The sequence below is a fragment of the Archocentrus centrarchus genome, chromosome 11, assembly GCF_007364275.1.
Source record: "Archocentrus centrarchus isolate MPI-CPG fArcCen1 chromosome 11, fArcCen1, whole genome shotgun sequence".
NCBI classification, from domain to species: Eukaryota; Metazoa; Chordata; class Actinopteri; order Cichliformes; family Cichlidae; genus Archocentrus; species Archocentrus centrarchus.
The window spans coordinates 33,117,842-33,139,456 of NC_044356.1; the positions used below are offsets into that span (position 1 = coordinate 33,117,842).

General features: G+C 41.8%; 1 protein-coding gene across 1 annotated transcript; it reads right to left on the reverse strand.

Moving 5' to 3' along the window:
- Positions 1–579: 579 nt before the first annotated feature.
- Positions 580–7,923, reverse strand: ccn2b (cellular communication network factor 2b). The gene is made up of 5 exons (XM_030741972.1): positions 7,778–7,923; positions 3,175–3,391; positions 2,579–2,830; positions 2,183–2,439; positions 580–1,100 (listed from the first exon to the last, which is right to left on the reverse strand). Exons 1-5 carry the CDS (start codon positions 7,826–7,828, stop codon positions 795–797), a joined length of 1,083 nt encoding a protein of 360 aa, XP_030597832.1. The 5' UTR covers positions 7,829–7,923; the 3' UTR covers positions 580–794.
- Positions 7,924–21,615: the final 13,692 nt, after the last annotated feature.

The window sequence follows — 21,615 nt, forward strand, 5'->3', positions numbered from 1 at the left end:
TGTCATCCCATCTGGTTTGTGCTTACTGGGACCATCATTTGTTTTTAACAGGACAATGACTCCAAACACACCTCCAGACTGTGTAAGGGCTATTTGACCAAGAAAGAGGGAGATGGAGTTTTGCGTCATGTGACCTGACCTCTAAAAACACCTGATCTAAACCCAACTGACATGGTTTGGGATGAGTTGGACCACAGAGTGAAGGCAAAGCAGCCAACAGCACCTCTGGGAACTCCTGCAGGACTGTTGGAAAACCATTTCAGGTGATCACCTCATGGAGCCGACTTTTAAGAATCTAAAACATATCTTTTTGTTTGTTAAGCCACTTAATCTATTACTGATCTATGAATCATTTAACCATGAAAAGGCACCTAACTCAAGGCATGAACCAGTGATGTGTCTACACATAGGAGAAAACAAAAATCAGTTTTAAATTGTATCTTTAGGAACTTTGTTACCTCTCACAAAAACACATTTATAATACAGTTGGCTTGATGATGCTGTAAGTAATTTTTTTTTTTTACTACAACCCCCCCCCCCCCCCCCCCCCCCCCCCCCCCCCCCCCCCCTTTGCTGGAAGAAAATGGATGGATGGATGGATGGATGGATGGATGGATGGATGCAGGTGACAAATCAAAAGAAAAACCACCATAAACTGCAGAGGGTTAAGGGTTTGAGTTTTTCCTTTAATTTGTCACCTGCTTGTGTAGGCACAGGTTATAGCTTGTTTTTAGAATAGTGTAATATTTTCTTTTTGTTTTGTTTGACAGGACACCTAAAAAAATTCATAACCATCACATGCTGTTGTCATAGTCCCCAATCATCCTCCGAGTGTTGGAGGCCAGGAAGATATCATTATCTTGTGGACAGTCATAATGACACGAGCAGGTCTTGATGAACATCATCTTCTTAGTGAAGATATCTCCCTCTGGACAGTGAAACTCCACCTCAGCGGTGATTGTTGTCCGAGGTGTACAGCAACGATCATCTGTGCAGACACCACAGAACTTTGGTTTGTAGGCTCTGATGCTGGAGCAGCCTGACAGCTTGAAATGGATCCACTGTTGGGCTTTTGGTGTGCGTACACATTTCTTCCCCCTCTGTGGATGAGCGAGAATAATTGATGAATGATAAGTTGGTATTATTATAAAGATTTCCAGTATAATACAGTTACCACTACAGCTGTAGCTTATATCTCGATAGTGGTCACTCCAGGTCAGATGTACACTATATTGCAAAAAGTATTTGCTTGTCTGCTTTGACACAAAGATGAGTGACATCCCATTCTTAATCCATTGGGTTTAGTATGATGCCAGCCCAGCCTTTGCAGCTATAACAGCTTCAACTCTTCTGGGAAGGTTTTCCACAAGGTTTAGGAGTGTTTCTGGGAATTTTTCACCATTCTTCCAGAAACATACTCGTGAGGTCAGACACTGATGTTGGACGAGAAGGCCTGGCTCACAGTCTCCACTCTAATTCATTCCAAAGCTGTTCTATCAGGTTGAGGTCAGGACTCTGTGCAGGACAGTCAAGTTCTTCCACACTAAACTCACTCATTCATGTCTTTATGGACCTGCTTTTGTACACTGGTGCGCAGTCATGGTGGAACAGGAAGGGGCCATCCCCAAACTGTTCCCACAAAGTTTGGAGCATGAAATTGTTCAAAATGTCTTGTGTGCTGAAGCATTAAGAGTTCCTTTCACTGGAACAGTGAAGACATGTCATGTTGCTGGGCCTTAGACCCAGGGTTTTGAGTTCCTGGACTCATTATTAAATATATTGTTTTTGATTCTTTGCATGCCTTCTGACTCATTTTGCCAGATCGAGATCGATATTACATCAAAAGACAGAATGTTATCCTGGCATCAGAGGCATAGTAGCATCAGAAAATCTTTGTGTGTTGGTGTAGGGAACATGGACAAATGACTTGTCATGTGAAAACTTTCTTCACATGACTGTCCCAAAGGATCTGAGGTTGTGGTGTGCAGGGGGCACAAAATGTTCTTGTAATTATTACCTTCTATGTTGCCTGACAGGTGGGTCAAAAAAACACATTATCATAAATACATGTGAATACAAGTGAGTTCATTGTGTAGAATTGTTCAGAACCTGCAGGAATAAAATAACTGCACTAATTTGAGCTAATTTCTCTCTCTGTTCTCAGCAGAACAGAAACACTGACCTTGATTTCTTTCTCCTGGTGGCTGTTGCAGGGCCTGACCGTGCAGATTCTAGTTTGCCTCTCCAACTGGCAGTGCTGGTTATTGTTGGTGATGCGGAATGAGACACCCATACCACAGCTGGCTGAGCATTGGCTCCACTCTGTAGTCTGGATTATACAGTTATCTCGGGGGTTTTCTTCTGGAAGTCCAAGAGGAGATGTGTTTTTGAGGACTAAGGTGGGATATGAGGAGGGCAAAGACTGAATCTGAGATGATCCTGCAGGAAGACGAAGGGCGGGAATACAAAAGGGATGCAAAGAAAAAGTGGGAGGATGTGAGTGTGGGACCAAACATCAACTGAATATGAACTCTTCGAAATATAAAGAATAGAAAGAAATATGTGACAGGGCTGACACCTGCAATGCCTGACTGAAAGAGTTGGTACTGAGGGGTCTGGTGACATATCCACTCCTCACAGCATTTTCCAGGGATCTGGATGTGGTGTGGGTATGGGCAGTCAGGGGAAGGTAGCCGGACCTTGCTGACACACAGTGACACACAGCCAATCTCTCCATTTATACACACACAGTGGTGCTTACAGCTTGGCTGGAAGGACTCTCCACTGCGGTAGATCACGCCCCTGAGGTCACATGTCTGACCCTCCTGAGCTGTAATGTTCAGAAAAGGTGCAGTGACTCATTTTTAAGCAGATTTTGATCTGATAGGTAATATGGGCAATTAACACAAATGACATGAGCAGAGACACAGATGTGAAGACAAAATGTAAAGCAACAATGCAACCTTGGTGGGAGTAGAGGCTACAAAATGGTACAGTGTCTGTGGCTGATCTAGAATTAAACTTGTTGATTTCTTTGATTTCTTATAGTGTTCAAATAGTTTGCACATAAACATGACACCATAATAAAATCACTTCCTGAATGATGTTTATTTACAAAGTTATTGAAGTAGAAAAAGTTAAAATATGTTTGTATGTTTAAGGAGAAAGTATTACCCATGCAGATGCCAGTCTCGGTGTGACTGTGCAGAGCGTAATCACAGTAAAGCTCCTTGTGATGGTCGCAGGGCTCCAGCAGGGAACAGGGCTCCCCCAGCTGTCTGGCACACACTTTACAACAACCACAGCCATCCATCACCAGGCTGCTCCCCAGCAGACAGGGAGCAGGGTCTGTAGGGCAGGCACAGGGCTGGGAACAGTCCTGTGCCACTGTCTGAAAGACAAAAAGCAAAAACAGCTTTAGATCATGTAAAACAAGTGATACAGGAGGACACACAACATACATGAGACAGTAGTTACAAAGACAAGAAGGACACTCTTTCAGGAACAACATTCTTCAGACAAAGATTCATTTAACCAAAGATTAACCAAAAAGTGCTCACAAAAAAAGACTTATTTTATTAGTGTTACAATAAGGGGCGTCCACACAGGTTTAGACTAGCAGTAACATTTCAACCAGAGACCCTGGAGCGTCAACAAGTCAACATCAAAGACCCGTCCTCCTCTATTTTTTAATATGGACCTTAGGACACCTACGAGAATCTGCTCAGCAGACTTCCGTCTCCAAGTAGTTCTGTGCAAAGCTAAGAGAACGAGACGTCATCCCATGCAGTGACTTTAAAACAAAATCGAATATGACTGAGGGTCAGTGCAAAGAAGCATTAAGATCAGCACAAAAACTGTGTGCTGGGAGCTTCGTGGTGTGGATTTCCATGGAGTGTGGCTGTAATGTCCTTTAATCTCACTCAGATTATAAATACCCTCTTCTTGACCTGGTAATCACTAACATGCCACACAAATATACTACGACAGGGGTCTTTGCTAATGACTTAAGTGATCACTGTGTAGTTGGACTAGTAGGGAACACAAAACTGCCAAAAGAAAAGGCCAATGTCATTACAAAAAAAAATCTCAGAAATTTCAGTGAATTTCAGGGGTTTCTTTGGGACCTCTATCACTTTAACTTCTTTTTAATTGACAATGTTAACTGTACATGGCTTTATTTTTATGATAGTTTTAGGTATTTAATTGACAAACATGACCCTTTTAGAGTGTTTAGGGTAAAAAGTCGAGTTAGTCCTTGGTTCACTCCTGAATTGAGGACCCTCCTACATGAGCGGGACAGCTTTGGGCAAAAGTAAAGAAGTCTAAGTTAGATGCTGACTTAATTTTCGCCAGTCACGAAATACATGTACTGCATTGATTAAAAAAAGGCAAAGAGCTCCTATTATTGACTTTGTTGATTCAAACTCCTTGTTTAATGTCACTTTTGAAATGCCTGTGCCTACTAGTCACATTTTCAGAAATCCAACTTCTGGTCAGACTTTTGCTTTCTCTAAACTGACTGTCAGTGAGGTTTGTAGGGGGCTCAAACATCCAGATATAAAAAATCAGCTGGTCCTGATAATCTGCCCCCCCCCCCCCCCCCCCACTTCCTACGATTAGCCGCTGACATTATCGCTGAACCAGTGACACATATTTTTAATTTATCAGTTCAACACAACTGTATCCCTGACATATGGAAATCAGCTTTTGTTTTGCCTTTATTAAAAGGTGGAGGTCCGACTGTACTAACTGTAATAACTACAGACCAACTTCCAAATTGTGTATTTTAGCAAAGATTCTTGAAAAGATTATCAATGACCAGATTAAGCATTATTTGTATTCAAAGAGTATTTTATCAGTCGGGTTTTAGAAAACAACATACTACACTTACTGCCTCCCAGAAGGTCCTAAATGATGTCACTGAAGCTCTTGATGCTGTGCCGCCCTCTTTATAGATCATGAGATTTTGTGTCAAAGGCTTTTGGACATCAGATTTACAGATTATTGGTTGGTTTCTAAATTATCTGTCTGTCATAAACAGTGTGTGCAATACAGTTGTCAAACACCAAGTTATATGGACATTTCTAGGGGGGTTCCACAAGGGTCAATTTTAGGACCTACACTGTTTACCATTTATATTAACAATATGGGCCATGGGCTTACAAGTGCAGCTGTGCATTTTTATGCTGACGATTCAGTAATTAATTGTTGTGCAAAATCAGTTGCCCTTGTTTTTGAGCACTTGCAGTCCTCTTTTGACAGCTTTCAGTCTCAACTATTGCAACTTAGATTGTTACTGAATGTTATTTTCCTATAAGAAAAAGGTGCCCGCATATGTCCCTGCTATCACTACCTCACAGGGTGTGCTCATTGATTTTGCAACGTCTTATAAATATCTTGGCATCAAAATTTATTATTAAGCCATCCATCCATCCATCCATTTTCTTCCGCTTATCCGGGGCCGGGTCGCGGGGGCAGAAGACTAAGCAGAGAAGCCCAAGCTTCCCTCTCCCCAGCCACCTCCTCCAGCTCATCCGGAGGGACCCCAAGGCGTTCCCAGGCCAGCCGAGATACATAATCTCTCCAGCGTGTCCTGGGTCTACCACGGGGCCTCTTCCCGGTGGGACATGCCCGGAACACCTCACCCAGGAGGCGGCCAGGAGGCATCCTAATCAGATGCCCGAGCCACCTCAACTGGCTCCTTTCGATGTGGAGGAGCAGCGGCTCTACTCTGAGCCCCTCCCGGATGGCCGCACTCCTCACCTTATCTCTAAGGGAGAGGCCAGCCACCCTTCGAAGGAAACTCATTTCTGCCGCTTGTATTCGCGATCTTATTCTTTCGGTCACTACCCAAAGCTCGTGGCCATAGGTGAGGGTAGGAACGTAGATCGACCGGTAAATCGAGAGCTTCGCTTTTACGCTAAGCTCCCTCTTCACCACGACGGACCGGTGCAGCGTCCGCATCACTGCAGAAGCAGCCCCGATCCGCCTGTCGATCTCCCCGTTCCCTTCTCCCATCACTCGTGAACAAGACCCCGAGATACTTAAACTCCTCCACTCAGCCGGAAAAGGGTGGAGTGCCATCTCCGGCTCAGGAACGAGTTCTTGCCTCAAGTGGAGGAGTTTATTATTAAGCCCCACATTGAAAATCTGCTTAAAAAACAAATTAAAATTAGGCTTCTTTTTTTAAAACAAGATTTGTTTCTCAAAAAATGCCAGAAAACAACTTGTTTCTACCACTTTTATGAGTATTCTAGACTATGGCAAAATTGTGTATATGAAGGCCTCTGCCAGCTCTTTACATGTGTTGTACGCTGTCTATCATAGACTGCTTAGATTTATCACTGGTAGCAAAGCCCTTACTCACCATTGCACCCTATATTCTTTAGTTAAATGGCCCTCTCTACATACTCATAGACTGTTGCGCTGGTATAATTTCATTTACAAATCCATCCTCCATCTGGTTCCTTCATATTTGTCATGTTACATTTCACGTAAAAAATAATACCAGTCTTCGCTCTCAGGACTTTATTACATTCAGTGTTTACTGAGCTTGGCATAAAAGCATTCTCCTGCTCTGCCCCCTCCATCTGGAACATGCTTCCTGAACACCTGAGACCTGAAGCTCTCCAATCTGGTTACACTTGGGGAGTTCAGAATTTTAATAAAAGGATTTGAATATATGTCTGCAGCTACTTGTGTTTGTTATCAGTGAAAACCCTTTTGTTGCTAATGTATGGCAGGGCTCTTCAACTGCAGGCCTCGAGGGCCGGTGTCCTGCAGGTTTTAGATGTGTCTCTGCTTCAACACACCTAAATCAAATATAGAAGTCTTTAGCAGGACTCTGGAGAACTTGACTGCATACTGAAGAGGTAATTCAGCCATTTGATTCAGGTGTGGTGGATCAGGGACACATGTAAAACCTGCAGGACACTGGCCCTCGAGGCCTGGAGTTGAATACCCCTGATGTATGGTATTGATTTTCACAAGTGTTAAGTAGATTGTATTATTATTTCTTTTGTTTCTGTTGTTGTATGTAACAGGTCTCTGAGACAATGAGTCTCGAGAGATTTTCCTGTATAAATAAAGGATTAATAAATAATAATAATAATAAAAATGTGTAGGTGACCCATTAGTGCTGTCTGTATAGTGTATGTGGTTTCCCTTGTATGTGCCTGTAAGGAAGCAGGCAGAAGGATTTTGGAGTAGCAATGCAACAACCCTAAAAGAAAACTATCAGAAAGGTCCAACTGTAATGACTGAATGAGGAATTAATAACTTTTTAAAAACTCTTTTCACCTTCACAGTTTGAGATGGTAAAACAGGCCCTCTGTGGGCAACTTCTCTTTCACACTCCCGGTGTTGTACATGTTGTGCATGTGTTACCTCCTGGGATGCTTATTCACCCTCTGTTCAGACCATCATCTGCCACAGTGCTTCCACTGCATGAAGGATGCAAACACCTGGATTTGTCTACCTGACAAGACTGTGAACACATAGACCTGACATCTTTTTTTTTTGCTCTTTCCTTCCCAATGATCAGCACAATCCCAGCAAACAAGGAACAAAGGAGCAGGTTTAGGAGGGAAATATGACCACAGTTGGGAAGTGTACGTATAGCAGGAGCTTCCTGAAGTTCAACTCATATGCATTTAAATATTAGAGACACAGCTCTCTATGATGAATGACTACACTCTGCGTTGTGACTAAAAGACAAACTTCTCAGCCAGCACAACATCTCAAGAAATGATTTGTTTGTTAAAAGAAAACTTACCAATGAGATAAGCATGAGAACAGAGAATCTGGACCAAGTTTCCAGAGACATATTTCTCTCGAGGCTGCTGTCCCCTTGGTAGTACTGGTTCTTGTGTTAGCAGGCTCACTCTTGTTGTTCCCCCGTAGCAGACTGATGAAGCCTGGGAGGAGAAACTGGCTTAAGTAACAGCTCAGTGGGTGTAGCTGGAGAAATCAGAGCCATGTCATTCTGCTGAGGAAGAGGGGAAAATACTCCACATCAAATGAACTCCCAGAGACACTTCATTGGTTCATAGGGCTGTTAGACAGAATGCTGCCTGACGGGGGTGTTAATGTTGAGGTAACTAACATGAACGTCCAAACAAAGTGTGGCAAACATGCCACAGTGTTGCATCCTTTTCAATTCAAGAAAACATTTCAAAGATTAGCAAATCATTGCATTCTGTTTTATGAACTTTTGCACACTGTCACAAAACTATAAACAGAAAAGTCCATCACTTGAATTTGATTTTTATTTCATGACTGCTCAGGTGCTTCAAGTACAGTGCTGTACAGATCCTGTTCACATCAAGAATTATTGGCAGGAACACAACAGATTCATTTCTTGTTGCAATGAACTCTGGTAAGCAAACAGCCAAAGACCTGAGAGCCAGCCTGTCACACTGGTCTAAGTAAGTGATCAGTAGGATCATAAATTCAACATTCTTTATGGTCATTTCTGCAGTTGCAGCTACAACACAAACACAATGGTGTTTCATAAGCAGTGCAACTATAATCTAACTAAAGTATAAAGTTAGTAAACAGCAATAAGGCCAGCAGCATTCATACTGAGTAGTGAAAGCCTAAGTGTTGAAGTGCATATGCTGTACTATGGCAATTAAGATGGTGCAAAGGTTCAAAGGTTCACCTGTATTTTTCAGATTAAGTTTAACAGTTTGTATTGTTATTGAAGAGAGTGACTTTGTATTGACTGTGCAGGCAGCTAAACTGATTAAAACAAAAGTCTTTATTGTATTGGTTCCATATGAGAGAGAGCTAAAATGCTGAAACACTGTAATCTATAGTAACATCTATTGTTGTTTAACAAAGGTCATTGCTGACGATGCTAGAATGCAAAATGCAAATTCTTTTGCTGGTCAGCTGTCATTGTTGGATTTTACAAGTGGGACTTTCCTCCAAAATGACTTTCAGGTGTGTGTGTGTGTGTGTGTGTGGTGTGTGTGTGTGTGTGTGTGTGTGTGTGTGTGTGTGTGTGCGTGCGCGTGCATGGGTGTGTGCTTGTGTAATGTAAGATAAGTAATAACAGAAATAGCATAGCTCATTGATGGGCTGTTTTTGGACAAGAATCAAGCTCTCCAGCAAAGAGGAATAAAACATGTGTGTCATTGAACAGAGAGACAAACACTCTGGGATCCTTTTATTGCTGGTTTGTTTCTGCAAATGGACAATGGTGACAAGAAGAGAAGCACAAACTAACATCCAGGATAACTTTTAAGACTAAAATCTCAGTGTTTGTTTTATATATTCACAGTCAACAAAAGGATCTACCTCAGAGCAGCACCTAATAGCTCTCAGAGCAAGCACCTGACTTCACAGCTTGTTAGACAACAGCACGGCATGTAGAGTTAATAAACATCCTGTGTTACGGTATAACAGCTGAAGTGAGTGATGGCATTTGACAGGAATCAGAGCTTAGCTTGGTGCTTTGGGCTGCAGCTGGCAGTCCAGCTGACACATTAAACTGTTGATTGCTGATTTTAGCAAAGAATCTAAAAGTGAGTCAGTCATGTTGTTGATATTTAGCTTGACAAGAATTGAATGAACTGCAAAATGTACATTTCATGCTGAACTCCTGGGCCTTGCCTTGCTTTTCTCACATATTAACCAGATTATCCAGATTACAATGTCGATGAATGTCTCAAAAGGAGAAAATATCCTCTGAATGGCAGTTCTCTGGGCAAAAGTGAATTGTTGGTTTCAGAGAAGAATGTTCAAACTCCTTTGAGTTGATAGGAAGCAGTTGATAGGTAGCAGTTATTTAAAAAAAAAACAAAACATCTCAGTACAACCAATGCATACAGAAGGGCATCTCTGAGTGCACAACATGCTGAACTTTGAGCATCTGAACTAAGGAAACTGAATCTATAATTTGCAAGGGCAACATAATTGGATAACAGCACATTGGGAAAACTTTGCCTGGTTTGATGAGCCTTTTTTACATCAACATTCGGTTGGTAGGGTGAGAATTTGATGTAAACAACATGAAAGCATGGATCCATCCTGCTGTATAGCAGTTCAGGCTGCTGGTAGTGGTGTTATGGTGTGGGGGGGATATTTTCTTGGCACACTTTGGGCCCCGTACTACCAACTGAGTATTATTTAAAGGCTACAGTCTACCTCAGTATTTTACTCACCACATCCATTTATTACCACAGTGTACCCGACTTCTGATGGCTGCTTCAGCACAATAGCAGATGATGTCACAAAGCTCAAATCATCAAACTTTTTTCTTGAACATGAAAATGAATTCCTGCAGCATGGTGGCGTGGTGTTAGCACTACTGCCTCACAGCTAGAATCACATCTAGAAGGTCTGGGTTTGAATCCTCCCAGGCCTCTCTGTGTGGAGTTTGCGTGCTCTCCCCGTGGGTTTCCTCCCACAGTCCAAAGACATGCACTTACTGGGGTTAGGTTAATTGGTTGCTCTTAGTTGTGTATAGGTGTGAATGGTTGTTTGTCTCTCTGTGTTGGCCCTCTGAGAGCTGTACAGGGTGTACCCTGCCTCTCTCCCTATGACAGCTGGCATAGGCTCCAGCCCCTCCACGACCTTGAACAGGATAGGTGGGAGAGGATGGATGGATGAAAATGAATTCACTGGTGTCAAATGGCCTCCACTCTCCAGATCTCAATCTGGTAGAACACGTACAGGATGTCGTGGATGGGGAGATTTGTATTGGGGATGTGCAGCTGACAAATCTGCAGGAAATGTGTGAAATTATCACGTCAGTATAGACCAGTGGTTCTCAAATCCAGGCCTCGTGGCCCGGTGTCCTGCAGGTTTTAGATGTGCCTCTGCTTCAACACACCTGAGTCAAATATAGAAGTCATTAGCAGGACTCTGGAGAACTTGACTGCATACTGAGAAGGTAATTCAGCCATTTGATTCAGGTGTGTTGGATCAGGGACACATCAAAAACCTGCAGGACACCGGGCCACGAGGCCTGGATTTGAGAACCACTGGTATAGACCAACATCTCTGAGGACTGTTTGCAGCACTTTGTTGAACCCGTATCGTGAAGAATTTAGGCAATTCTGAAGGCAAAAGTGGGTCCAACCCAGTAACAGCAAGGGTGTAACTAATGAAGTGTCTGGTGTGTGAATGTGTGAGGGCACAACAGGCTTATCGTCCACTTCCTAATCCTCCTACTGAGCAGCAAAACACAGTCTAGGTTATGACCTTACACACTGCCTCCTCTCTGTTATCTCAGCTGACATGTATTTCCTATGCCGTGACCTCACTGGTCAATGCGCTGCCAAATGTTATTAGAGCTAGATTAGCTGATGGTCAAGAAGGGTGGAGAGCTGAATTATAGTGCATTTGGGCCAGACAGACTTACATTGGGTAAATTTCCTGCTGAAATATCAGACAATGAATGTGGATCCCAAAGCAACTTTTGCAGCATTCAACAATATTTGGATTTGTTGGACTTTGGTTGTCTCCCTGCACATTATGGAGTAATGAGCTGTAGAAAATCCTACAAAGAAAAGAGTGGGATTCTAAAAAGGTTCATAGCTGGAATATGAAGAGTGATCACTACAAAAGAAACTGAAAGAATGTAACAACAACAACCTTGCTGTGCAAAAACTCAAAATTCAAAAGGATGTTGTTCTACCTCAAGTGTGGAAGCATGAGCTACAGCCTACTAATCACTGAAGTCAAGATCAGCTGTTATGACTACAAAAGGGCAGCATAAAAGAGAGCTGATGGACTCACATGAAAGGCTGGCAGTGACAAATTTTAGCTGAGAAACATCAACGGCTGGGTGAATTTTTGCAACTAGGGAGTTTCAGCTGAATTTTTTCAGTAACAGGATAATCATTGATAAACAGTCTTTAATGGCATGTCTTTAGTGTGTATGTAGTTTCCTCTGCCATCTGAAGGCTTGATTCCAGATACAGCAACATCAGCATGGGTGGTGCTGGACAGAGGGGACAGCAATTTCATTTCCTGGGCTGGAAACAAGAAAGGTCTCAAAATGGGTCAATCTGCTGGCTGCTTAGGTGATGGTGTTATGTGCATATTTGATCCAAGACAGCTGCATACCTGTGGTGACTGGGGTAGATGATGCCATGCAGTTCTTGGTTTGCCTGCTCAGTTTGGTCATTACTATGTGGGTGAAATTAAGGGGGTCAAGGATTCAAGAACATTATGACTGGAGTCCATCTTGCTACGGCTTCAGTTGCCACTTTTGTTGTTTGTCCTTCTTGGAGCCTGGTGGAGAAGTGTATCAAAGAGCAGCTGCTGAAAATAGCTGAGCACTATAGTATTGATGTTGGTGGCCGTAGCCGCAAGGCTGACATAAAAGCTGTCTTGACAACAGGATTAGTTATTAAGGAAGTGTTGGCTTAGGACCCTAGCTCAGGCCTCTGAACCAGTTTCAGTGGTTCCCCCCCCCTTCTGGGGCTACTGGGTTTACTTTTGAGCAGCAGCAGGAGTTGCTGTTGTTGCAGTTAGATGGTGAGTGAGTTAAACAAATTGCTTGGAAACAGGGGGAGAAAATGAGACAAGGATTAGAAAAGATGAACTCAGTTTCAACAGCAAAAGTTGGATTTGGTCAAAGAAGGGGTATTTGTTTCAACAGTGTGGCCAGGAGATTCATCTGAGTAGTAGCTTATGTCTCATTGAATGGGTGGCTGATTAAAGAGGATGGATGGATGCAGAGCAGACCTTGTTACTTCAAAGTGTGTTAACTGGAAAAAGCCCAGACAGCCTACTCTGCATTAAGTGCAGTAGATAGTTATGAAAGTTAGTTCCAGAAGCCTATCATCAGTGATTTTGATACGTGCTGAGAAGCAAGCTAATGTGGAATTTGCTCCACAATTATTTACTCATTTTAACCGCTGGTGCTCTGCAACAGGTGTGACTACTTTTAAGGCCTTTGTGATTTGTCTTAGAGCAATTTAAGAACTCAGTACCAAAGCACATTGCAACCTACCTGAGTGAGCATAAAGTTGCTACTGTTTTCGAGGCAGAGACTGAAGTCCACACACCTAAAGAGCTCCTGAGAAAAATTATTTATTTACCTCAAACAGGTGAGTTACGGTTCAGGCTGATTGGCCTTCCTCAGACTTCACATAGTCACATGTCAAAAACATTCAATGTATATGCCCACCCACTGATAATTAGGTCATGTGATTGAAAATACTTCCTGTTGTCAGGAAGGAACATAAGATTACCATTAACACATGAGATGCATGTAGGACAATAGGTGGGGTTTTTTTTAATTGCCTTAAAAACTCACCTATTGTCCTACGTGCATCTCATGTGTTAATGAGCCCAGCTGTCTGGGCCTTGGTAAGGCTGCTTATGACAGGAATGCAGTAAGTTACAGACTCAAACTCAGACTCCGTATATCTGGAGCTGATTTGGAGGGATTAGATCTTGGAGACGTATCTGTTCTGCACGGCGAAGGAACGAACCAAGAAGATTGGGATGAATTGGATGTTTTTGCCAGAGAGAGGTGCCAGAAAGACTGCAGGCTGTCAACAAATTAATCAGTCCCAAAAACAAGTCTTCTCCAGGATGATTTGTAAACAGATGCTCTACACCCCCCTGTCCTGTCTTCCTCTGACCTGTGTTGGACTGATCTCCCTGACCCTCGCTGCTGATGAACTCCACATCTTATCAGAACTGATAGCTGAGGAGGGAGTTTGAGTCAGGTTTTTGTAACCTTATACTGTGTATGTGTGTATTTATACAAAGTATGAGATGATTTTTTCCTCATTCATCCCTATATGTTTTTTTCGCTATTGTTTCTGTCTTTTAGTGGCAGTGCCTCCAGAAGGGGGCAGCATGGCCACAGTTCACCTATCTCCCCATGTTTGTTTGTCTTCTTGGATGGGTGTTCTGTTAACTGTAATTTCCCCATTGTGGGATCATAAAGTATTGTTTATTCATTCATTCATTCATTCATTCATTCATTCAAAAGAGTCCCCAGGCTTCCTGGGGGCCTTTTGAAGGTTCCAGGTCATATCATGTACATTGTATATAGTGTTATTATTATTAGTAGTATTAAGGTTAAAATTGTTTGTTGATTTTATATATATTCTTTTCTTAATAGTGTGAATTATTATATCTTTATTTATATTTATAATAACTGCGGCTGCTGTTACACCCAAATTTCCCCTCTGTGGGACAATAAAGGCTGTTTCTTCTTCTTCTTCTTCTTCTTCTTCTATCAAGGAATTGAAAAGGGGATTGAATAGGCAATCACCAGTTTAGTTGTATATGTTGCATGGTGGGTCTAGTGGAGAAGTATTTTTGTGTTTTGTAGTGTGGTATTGATGTTAATAAAGTTGATTAGTTGTGTGTTTAGTTTGTTAGTGTAGTTTTTTTGTGTACCTGAGAATGGTTAGGCTCAAGTGGTAAATTAGCAGCAGTCTATAAAAGGCTGCCAGTTAAGATCAGACTGCTGGTTGGAACCCTGCCCCACCATTCTGCTGTATTGTTTTTATTTTTATGTTTTCTGTTGTGCAAATGTTGGTGAATGAGGCACCTGTGGGGCAGCACGTCACCTCTGCCTTAAGCCTCTACAGCAGGGCTCTTCAACTCCAGGCCTCAAGAGCCCCTGTCCTGCAGGTTTTAGATGTGTCCCTGATGCAACACACCTGAATCAAATGGCTGAATTACCTCCTCAGTATGCGGTCAAGTTCTCCAGAGTCCTGCTAATGACTTCTATATTTGACTCAGGTGTGGTGAAGCAGAGACACATCTAAACCTGCAGGACAGGGCCCTCGAGGCCTGGAGTTGAAGAGCCCTGCTCTACAGCCATCCTACAGGCTTTCAAGGTAAGGTACTGCTCCTCCAGTGGTGTTCTGCTCTAGTGTTTTCCAGTTTGGGGGGCCTGACCATGATATAGAGGTATCTTAATTTACTAATTAGAAATCAGTTTCAGAAATCAGAAATCATAGTCCATAAATTCGAGAATCTCACTTTTTGTTCTGACTAGTCATCATTCTAATTGAGATATCTTGAAAGGAGTTTTGACTCGTCAAAATGTAATTGAAGATATGTTGAATTATTATTCTTACTAGTCAGAATGTAAATGCAGATATCTTAAATTACCATTCTGGATAGTCAAAATGTAGTTTTTTTACTAGTCAACATGCATTACAGATATCTCTAATTACAGATAGTCAGAGGAACTGATTTTTTAAAAATGGCCTGTAGTACTGAGCCCTGTCCAGATGTCACTTCAACACAGAGGATATAAAGATTGAATATAGGGTTAGAGCTAGCAGTCCGCACCCCACATAAGTGTTTTTGTTAAATTTGATATTCTAATGTAATGTGGGTATAAGGAAAGCATTAAAGTCAAAGTTATTTCATAAAGTTCATCTGTAGTTCTAAAAATGTTTTTTTTCTTCACTTTTTGTCTCTCCAAAGATGTTATTCCTCTCTTACAGCCTCGATTACAACTACCTGACTAATTATGCAAATTAGATGATGATGTTATATAGCAACTTCTAGCAACTTTTAGGACAGCCAATAGATAGTTACCTTACTGAGGAGTTGGCAACAGTAAGGCAACAGTGCCCAACTTAGCGTGTTGCCGCTATATTTAGCTAGTTTTTCCACCCCTCTAGTGACTTTTTTTTTCTCCAAAAAGCTACTAGCCACAAATCTAGCAACTTTCTCTGGTGGGATTGGACACTTTTGGAGACCCCACGTAAAAGCACCAATCATTCTGCAGTTACTGTCCCCATTGAGCATCTTTAGTGACACACATTGTCTCAACATTTCTCAGGCTTGTTGAGTTGGCAGGACGTGATACCAGATCTGTAGCTCAAGCTGTTGTGGCGTTCCTTGGAGAAGTGTAAGTCTTAAAAGAAGAAACTCCTGGGCATAGGGACTGACAATGCTTCTGTAGGGATTAACAATGGGGTTCATATAGTACTGAAGGATTATGCCTCAAAGTTCTTGGTCCTTGTTCACTGCGTGTGTCATTCTCTGCAGCTGGCTTTAAGTCATGCTTCCAATGACACCATCCCATGTAGTGTGGAGTACTTGGTAGGGGAGATTTAAAACTGGTTTTCAATCTCTCCAAAATGCAGGAAGGCCAACAAGGCCATATATGAGACCATCAATTGTGCGGAGAAACCCGTACAAATAACCAAGGTATGTGCAACACGTTGGCTCTCCACCCGAGAAAGCAGTTTCATCAACATTTTGGACCAATGGAGGCTCTAAACTGCATTTTGCTGTCATATAGTCCAGTGAACCTGCTACACACAGCTGAGGTTTTATACTCCATGTACAGTAATCCTCAGAACATCTTGTATCTGACTTTTTGAAGTCAGTGCTGGGTGAGGTACAGCAGGTAGATCCTCTTAAACTTCTCGAAAGCTTGGTTAACCTGATAGTCTGTGAGTAGCAGGGTGCTGAATCCACTGACTTACTCAAAGAGCCAAATGATGGATACATGGGGCCCAAACCGTACCTTGGTTACCTGTTCGAGTCAAAGGCAGCTGAGGAGAACAATGTCCGACAGCAGTGTGTAGCCTTCAACATTTCCCTCACTAAAGAGTTGAGGATGACACTACCAGACAACACTGAAGCATTGAAGTACATGTCAGTTTTCAATGTAGAGGAAACTCTGAAGCACAATAAGAGCCTGGGAGAAATAGAAAAAATAGCCAAGCTCCTTGGCTACTCGCCTGCTGAGATAGACAAGATTGTTCAGCAGTGGTGTGTTACTGATCCACCTTAGTGAATGGAATGAAACAAAAAAATACAGCGGGCTTCTGGAGTGAGGTTTGGAAGTTCAGAAATGCAGCTGACATCAGCCCATTTCAGGAATTTGCCATGGCTGCTGTTTCTGTGTTGTGCAGCTTTTAGGAACATCAGCTGCTTACTCATTTAAGTCAGCCTCAGAAACCCTTTACCAAAATGAAGATGACTTATGCTTTACATGAGCCAGCACAACATCTGTGTGTCAGAATAGTTCCTATCACATCACTTTCATCTCACATTGCCACTGACAGTTTTTTCTTTTGTCTTTTTTTTGGTCTATTTAGATTGTTAATGTTAAATTAAAACCATCGTTACAAAAACTGTTAAATTTATGGCATAAAATGTTATTTTGTTCTGTGAATTGTTGTAGGCTCCTAATTGGAGCATAAAACCTTTAAAAATAAATTTTATAAAAAACCCCAGTAACTGAGTGTCAAGTGCCACAGCGTCTCTTGTGTGCAATGTTTCTTTGTGTGCAGCAGCTGCAAAAAGCGGTTACATTTTCAAGCATTATATCCAAAATTGAAGCACTTACAAGCATTTCCAGCATCCATACGAACCCTGCACTCAATACAACAATCATTCACATATTCACACACATTCATCCTCTGATGCTTGAATTGGAGATCAGCTCGGTGTTCAGTATCCTGCCCAAGGATGCTTTGGCATGCAGACTGGAGCAGCTCGGAAACAAACCACCAACCTTCCACTTAGTAGATGACCTGCTCTACCTGAGCTACAGCCACCCCAATACAAACTGACAGAAACCTTTTTTTTTTTTAATTTTGCATTTATTTATTTACAATATAACAATAATACAGATTAATAAAGTTAATTAGTAACCAACATCAAAAACTACAAAGTGAAAAAGTTGAAAAGTAAAAGTTTATAGGTGCAGGGATCCTGATGCTGTGTAGTAGGAAGGATGGGATCAAGGTGTTCGAGCTATACTACAACACAAACAAAAATGCAGTGTATTTGTCATCTATTAAAATGCACAGAATTTACAGTCTTTGATCTGATCCAGTAAGAATTGGATGAGGTGTGATTGGACGATGGGCTCCTGAGGCTCTGTGGCAGGACGGACGGGCTGCAGGTCTTCAAGCTAAATTGCAGCACAAACAAACATGCAGTGAGTCTTCTGAGACTTTTAAAAACACCTTCAAGACAAGCTGTTGCTTCTTAAACCTGCAGTAAGCAACATTTAATGGAAATATTAAAGAAACTGTCACTGGATATGAGAGTCACGGCGAGGTCGTTCTTCAGGAGAGGAGGAGCTTCTGTGCGTCAGCTGTGTTGTTCTGGAGGACAGCTGTTTTGTGATGGTGGTAAAACTGACAGTGTTTTGAACATCTGTAATAACGCTGACCTTCACCTGAAGGTCTGAGTGAGCAGGTCTCTCCTGTTTTAATGTGAATGTTCAGCGTCACTCAAACTGCTGAACACGTCTCAGTAAGGGCTTAAAAATATCTCACAAATATATTTGTCATCTGTTGAAATGCACAGAATTTACAGTCTGTGATCTGATCCAGTAAGAATCCATTTTTGTCTGGTTTTCATCACATTTCACATGAAAAATTCCCTGTGATTCCCAGAAATCTCCTCTTAGCTGTGCTGGGGTGGAAGCTCTTCTTCTCTTTTTGCCCTGAAAACAAACACATCAGACTTTTGATGAGCTGTTACAAACTGTGCAGTGACAGTGTTTCATCAGCTTCAGTGCACTGATGTGGACGTGTGCGACTTGTGTGTTTTCACTTTGGACATACGTAGTTGTCTTTAGGTGACCAGTCTGGGTGCAGCTGGGTGTGGAGGACCCGTTGTTTCCTCAGCTTGCCTGTAGTAAGGCTCCTGCTGGTCCCTGGTCAGCATCCACACTGCTACTACACATAACTACAGGACAGCAGGTACACATGCACAAACATGAGCATAAAACATTAACAGATGCATAAATCTATGCAGAGTTACATGCTTACTCTCTCTCCCACAACTGTGTTCACAGCTGCACTTCCATGTATGCTGCACTCCACCATCACTCTCGGCTCCTTCAGAAACATCATGAAGGCGTTGGGTGGCTTCTTAACGATGGCCGGTCGTCTTCCTGCTGGACTGAACGCTCCTCTTTCTGCAGGAATAAAACACAGAGTACGAGCACACGTTACCGCTGTGTACAACTGTGGGGAAAGTATTTTAAAAAACATGAGTAAAGCCGTATGGCTGAATCAAAGCTCCATTGAAGGAGGCTCATTACAATAATTCATGGCTGCAGATACCTGCAGATCAGGAGCCGTCTAAAAGGTCTAAAAGCAGCAGAGCAAACTTACTTTGGAGTGGGTGCACCGACTGGAGGAGCAGAAAAATCAAAGTCACAGACCAGCACACCGTTTCTGCACAGATATGAGACAACAGAGTTTATGAAGATACAGATGTTCAGCAGCTGTGTTCACTCGTGTGTTTTACTTACAGTACTCCAACAGGACGGAGGTACTGGACCATGCTGTCTGGAATCACAGGCACGTTACACTGTAAACACAAAAACCACAGGACAGGTGATCAGACAAGCTGCATTATTGTCATCTATCCACCAGGTGGCAGAATTTACCCTCTCCTTTAGACATAAGCAATGAAGCTGACAGAGGTCACAGAGGTCAGTAATATGTGGGCGAGCACAGTGTGAGAACAGGAGCTTACTGGGTTTGAAGGAGCAGGAGGAGGAACAGCGGCCGCTGCTGCTGTGGGGATGCTGGTTAAAGGCCGCTGATGCAGCAGGTTCTGTGGAGGATGGAGAAGGTTCAGGATCCATAATACTGACACTTAGTGCAGCATTTCAAACATCACATGATGAGCAGCACAGAAACAAAGAGTATGTGTAGAGAGACTGAACCCTTGGTAATCTAATCCTTCAGATTCAGAGAAGATTGCATGAACAACACAGAGTACAGAGATCAGAGAACATCTGCATTAAACTGCATTCATCCATAGTTTCTATTGTTCTTGACAGCTTCACTTTGCTCTCCTCAATTATTACTTTTGAATTATGACTCACTGTGGGTGGCTCAGCGGGGAAAGAAGGTGTTGGTGAAAGTGGACGAGTCTCTGTTTCCCCCAAGAGGTCACGTAAGGCCGTCTCAAGCATGGAATCCAAGACCTTACAGGGTATCCCCTCTATAGCGCTCTCTGACTCCTTCATGACGTCCACTGAAGACGTTTGTGCTGATTCTCTGAAATTCCATAAGAATGACAAACTGTCTGAGATCCTGTGGCACACTTTCATAGTTTCGATCCTCTTACAGTGGGACTGACATCTTATATGATTTATCACACAGAACTAAACTAAGGACAAACATTATGTGGGAACAAGGAGCACTTAGCAGTAAAATCAGTTAGTTTTAGAGTATTTAACAAAAACTTGAAGTATTTACCTTTAAATAAGAAGTCAAATACCTTTAAAAGTGTTTATGAACTGACTGAAAGCAAACTATAGTTCTTACTTTGTACTGTGTTATATAACACGATCAGAGTCAAATATAATGCACTGTTACACATGCAGTTACCCCGTTATACATGATATAGTGATTTGTTTTCAGCTGTGTGTGTGTGTGTGTGCATTTTATTTTACATAATCATTATTAATTACCAGATACATAATATTTAATAATGCTAATAAGCTACATGAGTTTTATTAATTTGATTTGTTTCTGTTTAGTTCAGCTTCAGCTCAGCCAGTTACAACATTAAGATGGTGACATCTATGATTTAATAACTGCTTAAACTGAACTATGTTGCAGAGAGAAATATTGTTCATTTATTTAACAGCTGCAGTAACAGGGCTGCTGTACGTATATTTTTCTGATAATACTGCACTTTTTGTTCAATATCATTCAAATATATTTGATATTTTCTTCTTTTAATTTCTTAAAATGATGCAAATGACATCATTTGTTGCTCTATCACACAACATGTCAGTAATTCAAACTGAACTTTCTACACAGCAAACAGCCAGACACGAGTTTTAGGGAAATATTTATGTAGAAAAGAGTCAAGTGTATTATTTAGAAGTTTGACTGTATGAACTTCAATGACCTTAAAACTATCGATGTAAGTACTTACAATGATGCTCAGTGATGGTTCTGGTACAAACTGTAAGATGCTGATTTTACAAATGCTGCAGGTGTTTATGTGTTCTATAGAGTGCTGCTAAGCTACATGGCAACAGTTCAAAACATTACATTTAACTCCCGTTTCCAGCATCTCCTCATCCACAATCTGCATCAGCCTCCTCTGGGACCCCAGGGCAGAACACAGTTGGTGGGCCCCCACTGAGCCCACAGTACATATCAGGATCCTCATTGCCTTAGACACCAAATTATAAGCACAGACACAAAACAGTCCTCAGAAATATTAATATTTGTTTTCAATGTTTGTTTTGATTTCTTGATTCAGCAGGTCTGTACTAGAGTTCAAAAATGATTTCCAAAATATATTTTCCTACATTAAGTTTCACATTTTTGCTTCCTGTGTGGGTGTTTCAGAGATGGTGACTCACTTAAGAGTTTTCTAACTTTGGGAACAGCACGCACATGTTCCCGTCTTAATTTTAAGGACTTGGGCAAAATTAAAGGATTCATATGAGCATCTGTCTTCTTCCATTTCTTGGCCAATGGGCATCATCATTGAAAATTGATTAAAGACAATCAGATCCACATTTCCTTCAGTGAGATTAGTGTTGATGAAAGGTTTATTGTGATTCTGGCAATTAAAAGTCTTTTTTTCTTTATTTTCCCAAAATTTTAACTCAGTTAAAGTCAACATGTACAGAGCAGGAGGATAAAATATAAGAAAAAGATG

Bases quoted from the DNA above. Each gene is read 5' to 3' on its own strand.
- ccn2b (XM_030741972.1), bottom strand. From the start codon at position 7,828: ATGTCTCTGGAAACTTGGTCCAGATTCTCTGTTCTCATGCTTATCTCA. The intron at 3,392-7,777 runs GTAAGTTTTCTT...TTTGTCTTTCAG, and splicing joins TTCTCATGCTTATCTCATTG to ACAGTGGCACAGGACTGTTC. The intron at 2,831-3,174 runs GTAATACTTTCT...TGAACATTACAG, and splicing joins CGAGACTGGCATCTGCATGG to CTCAGGAGGGTCAGACATGT.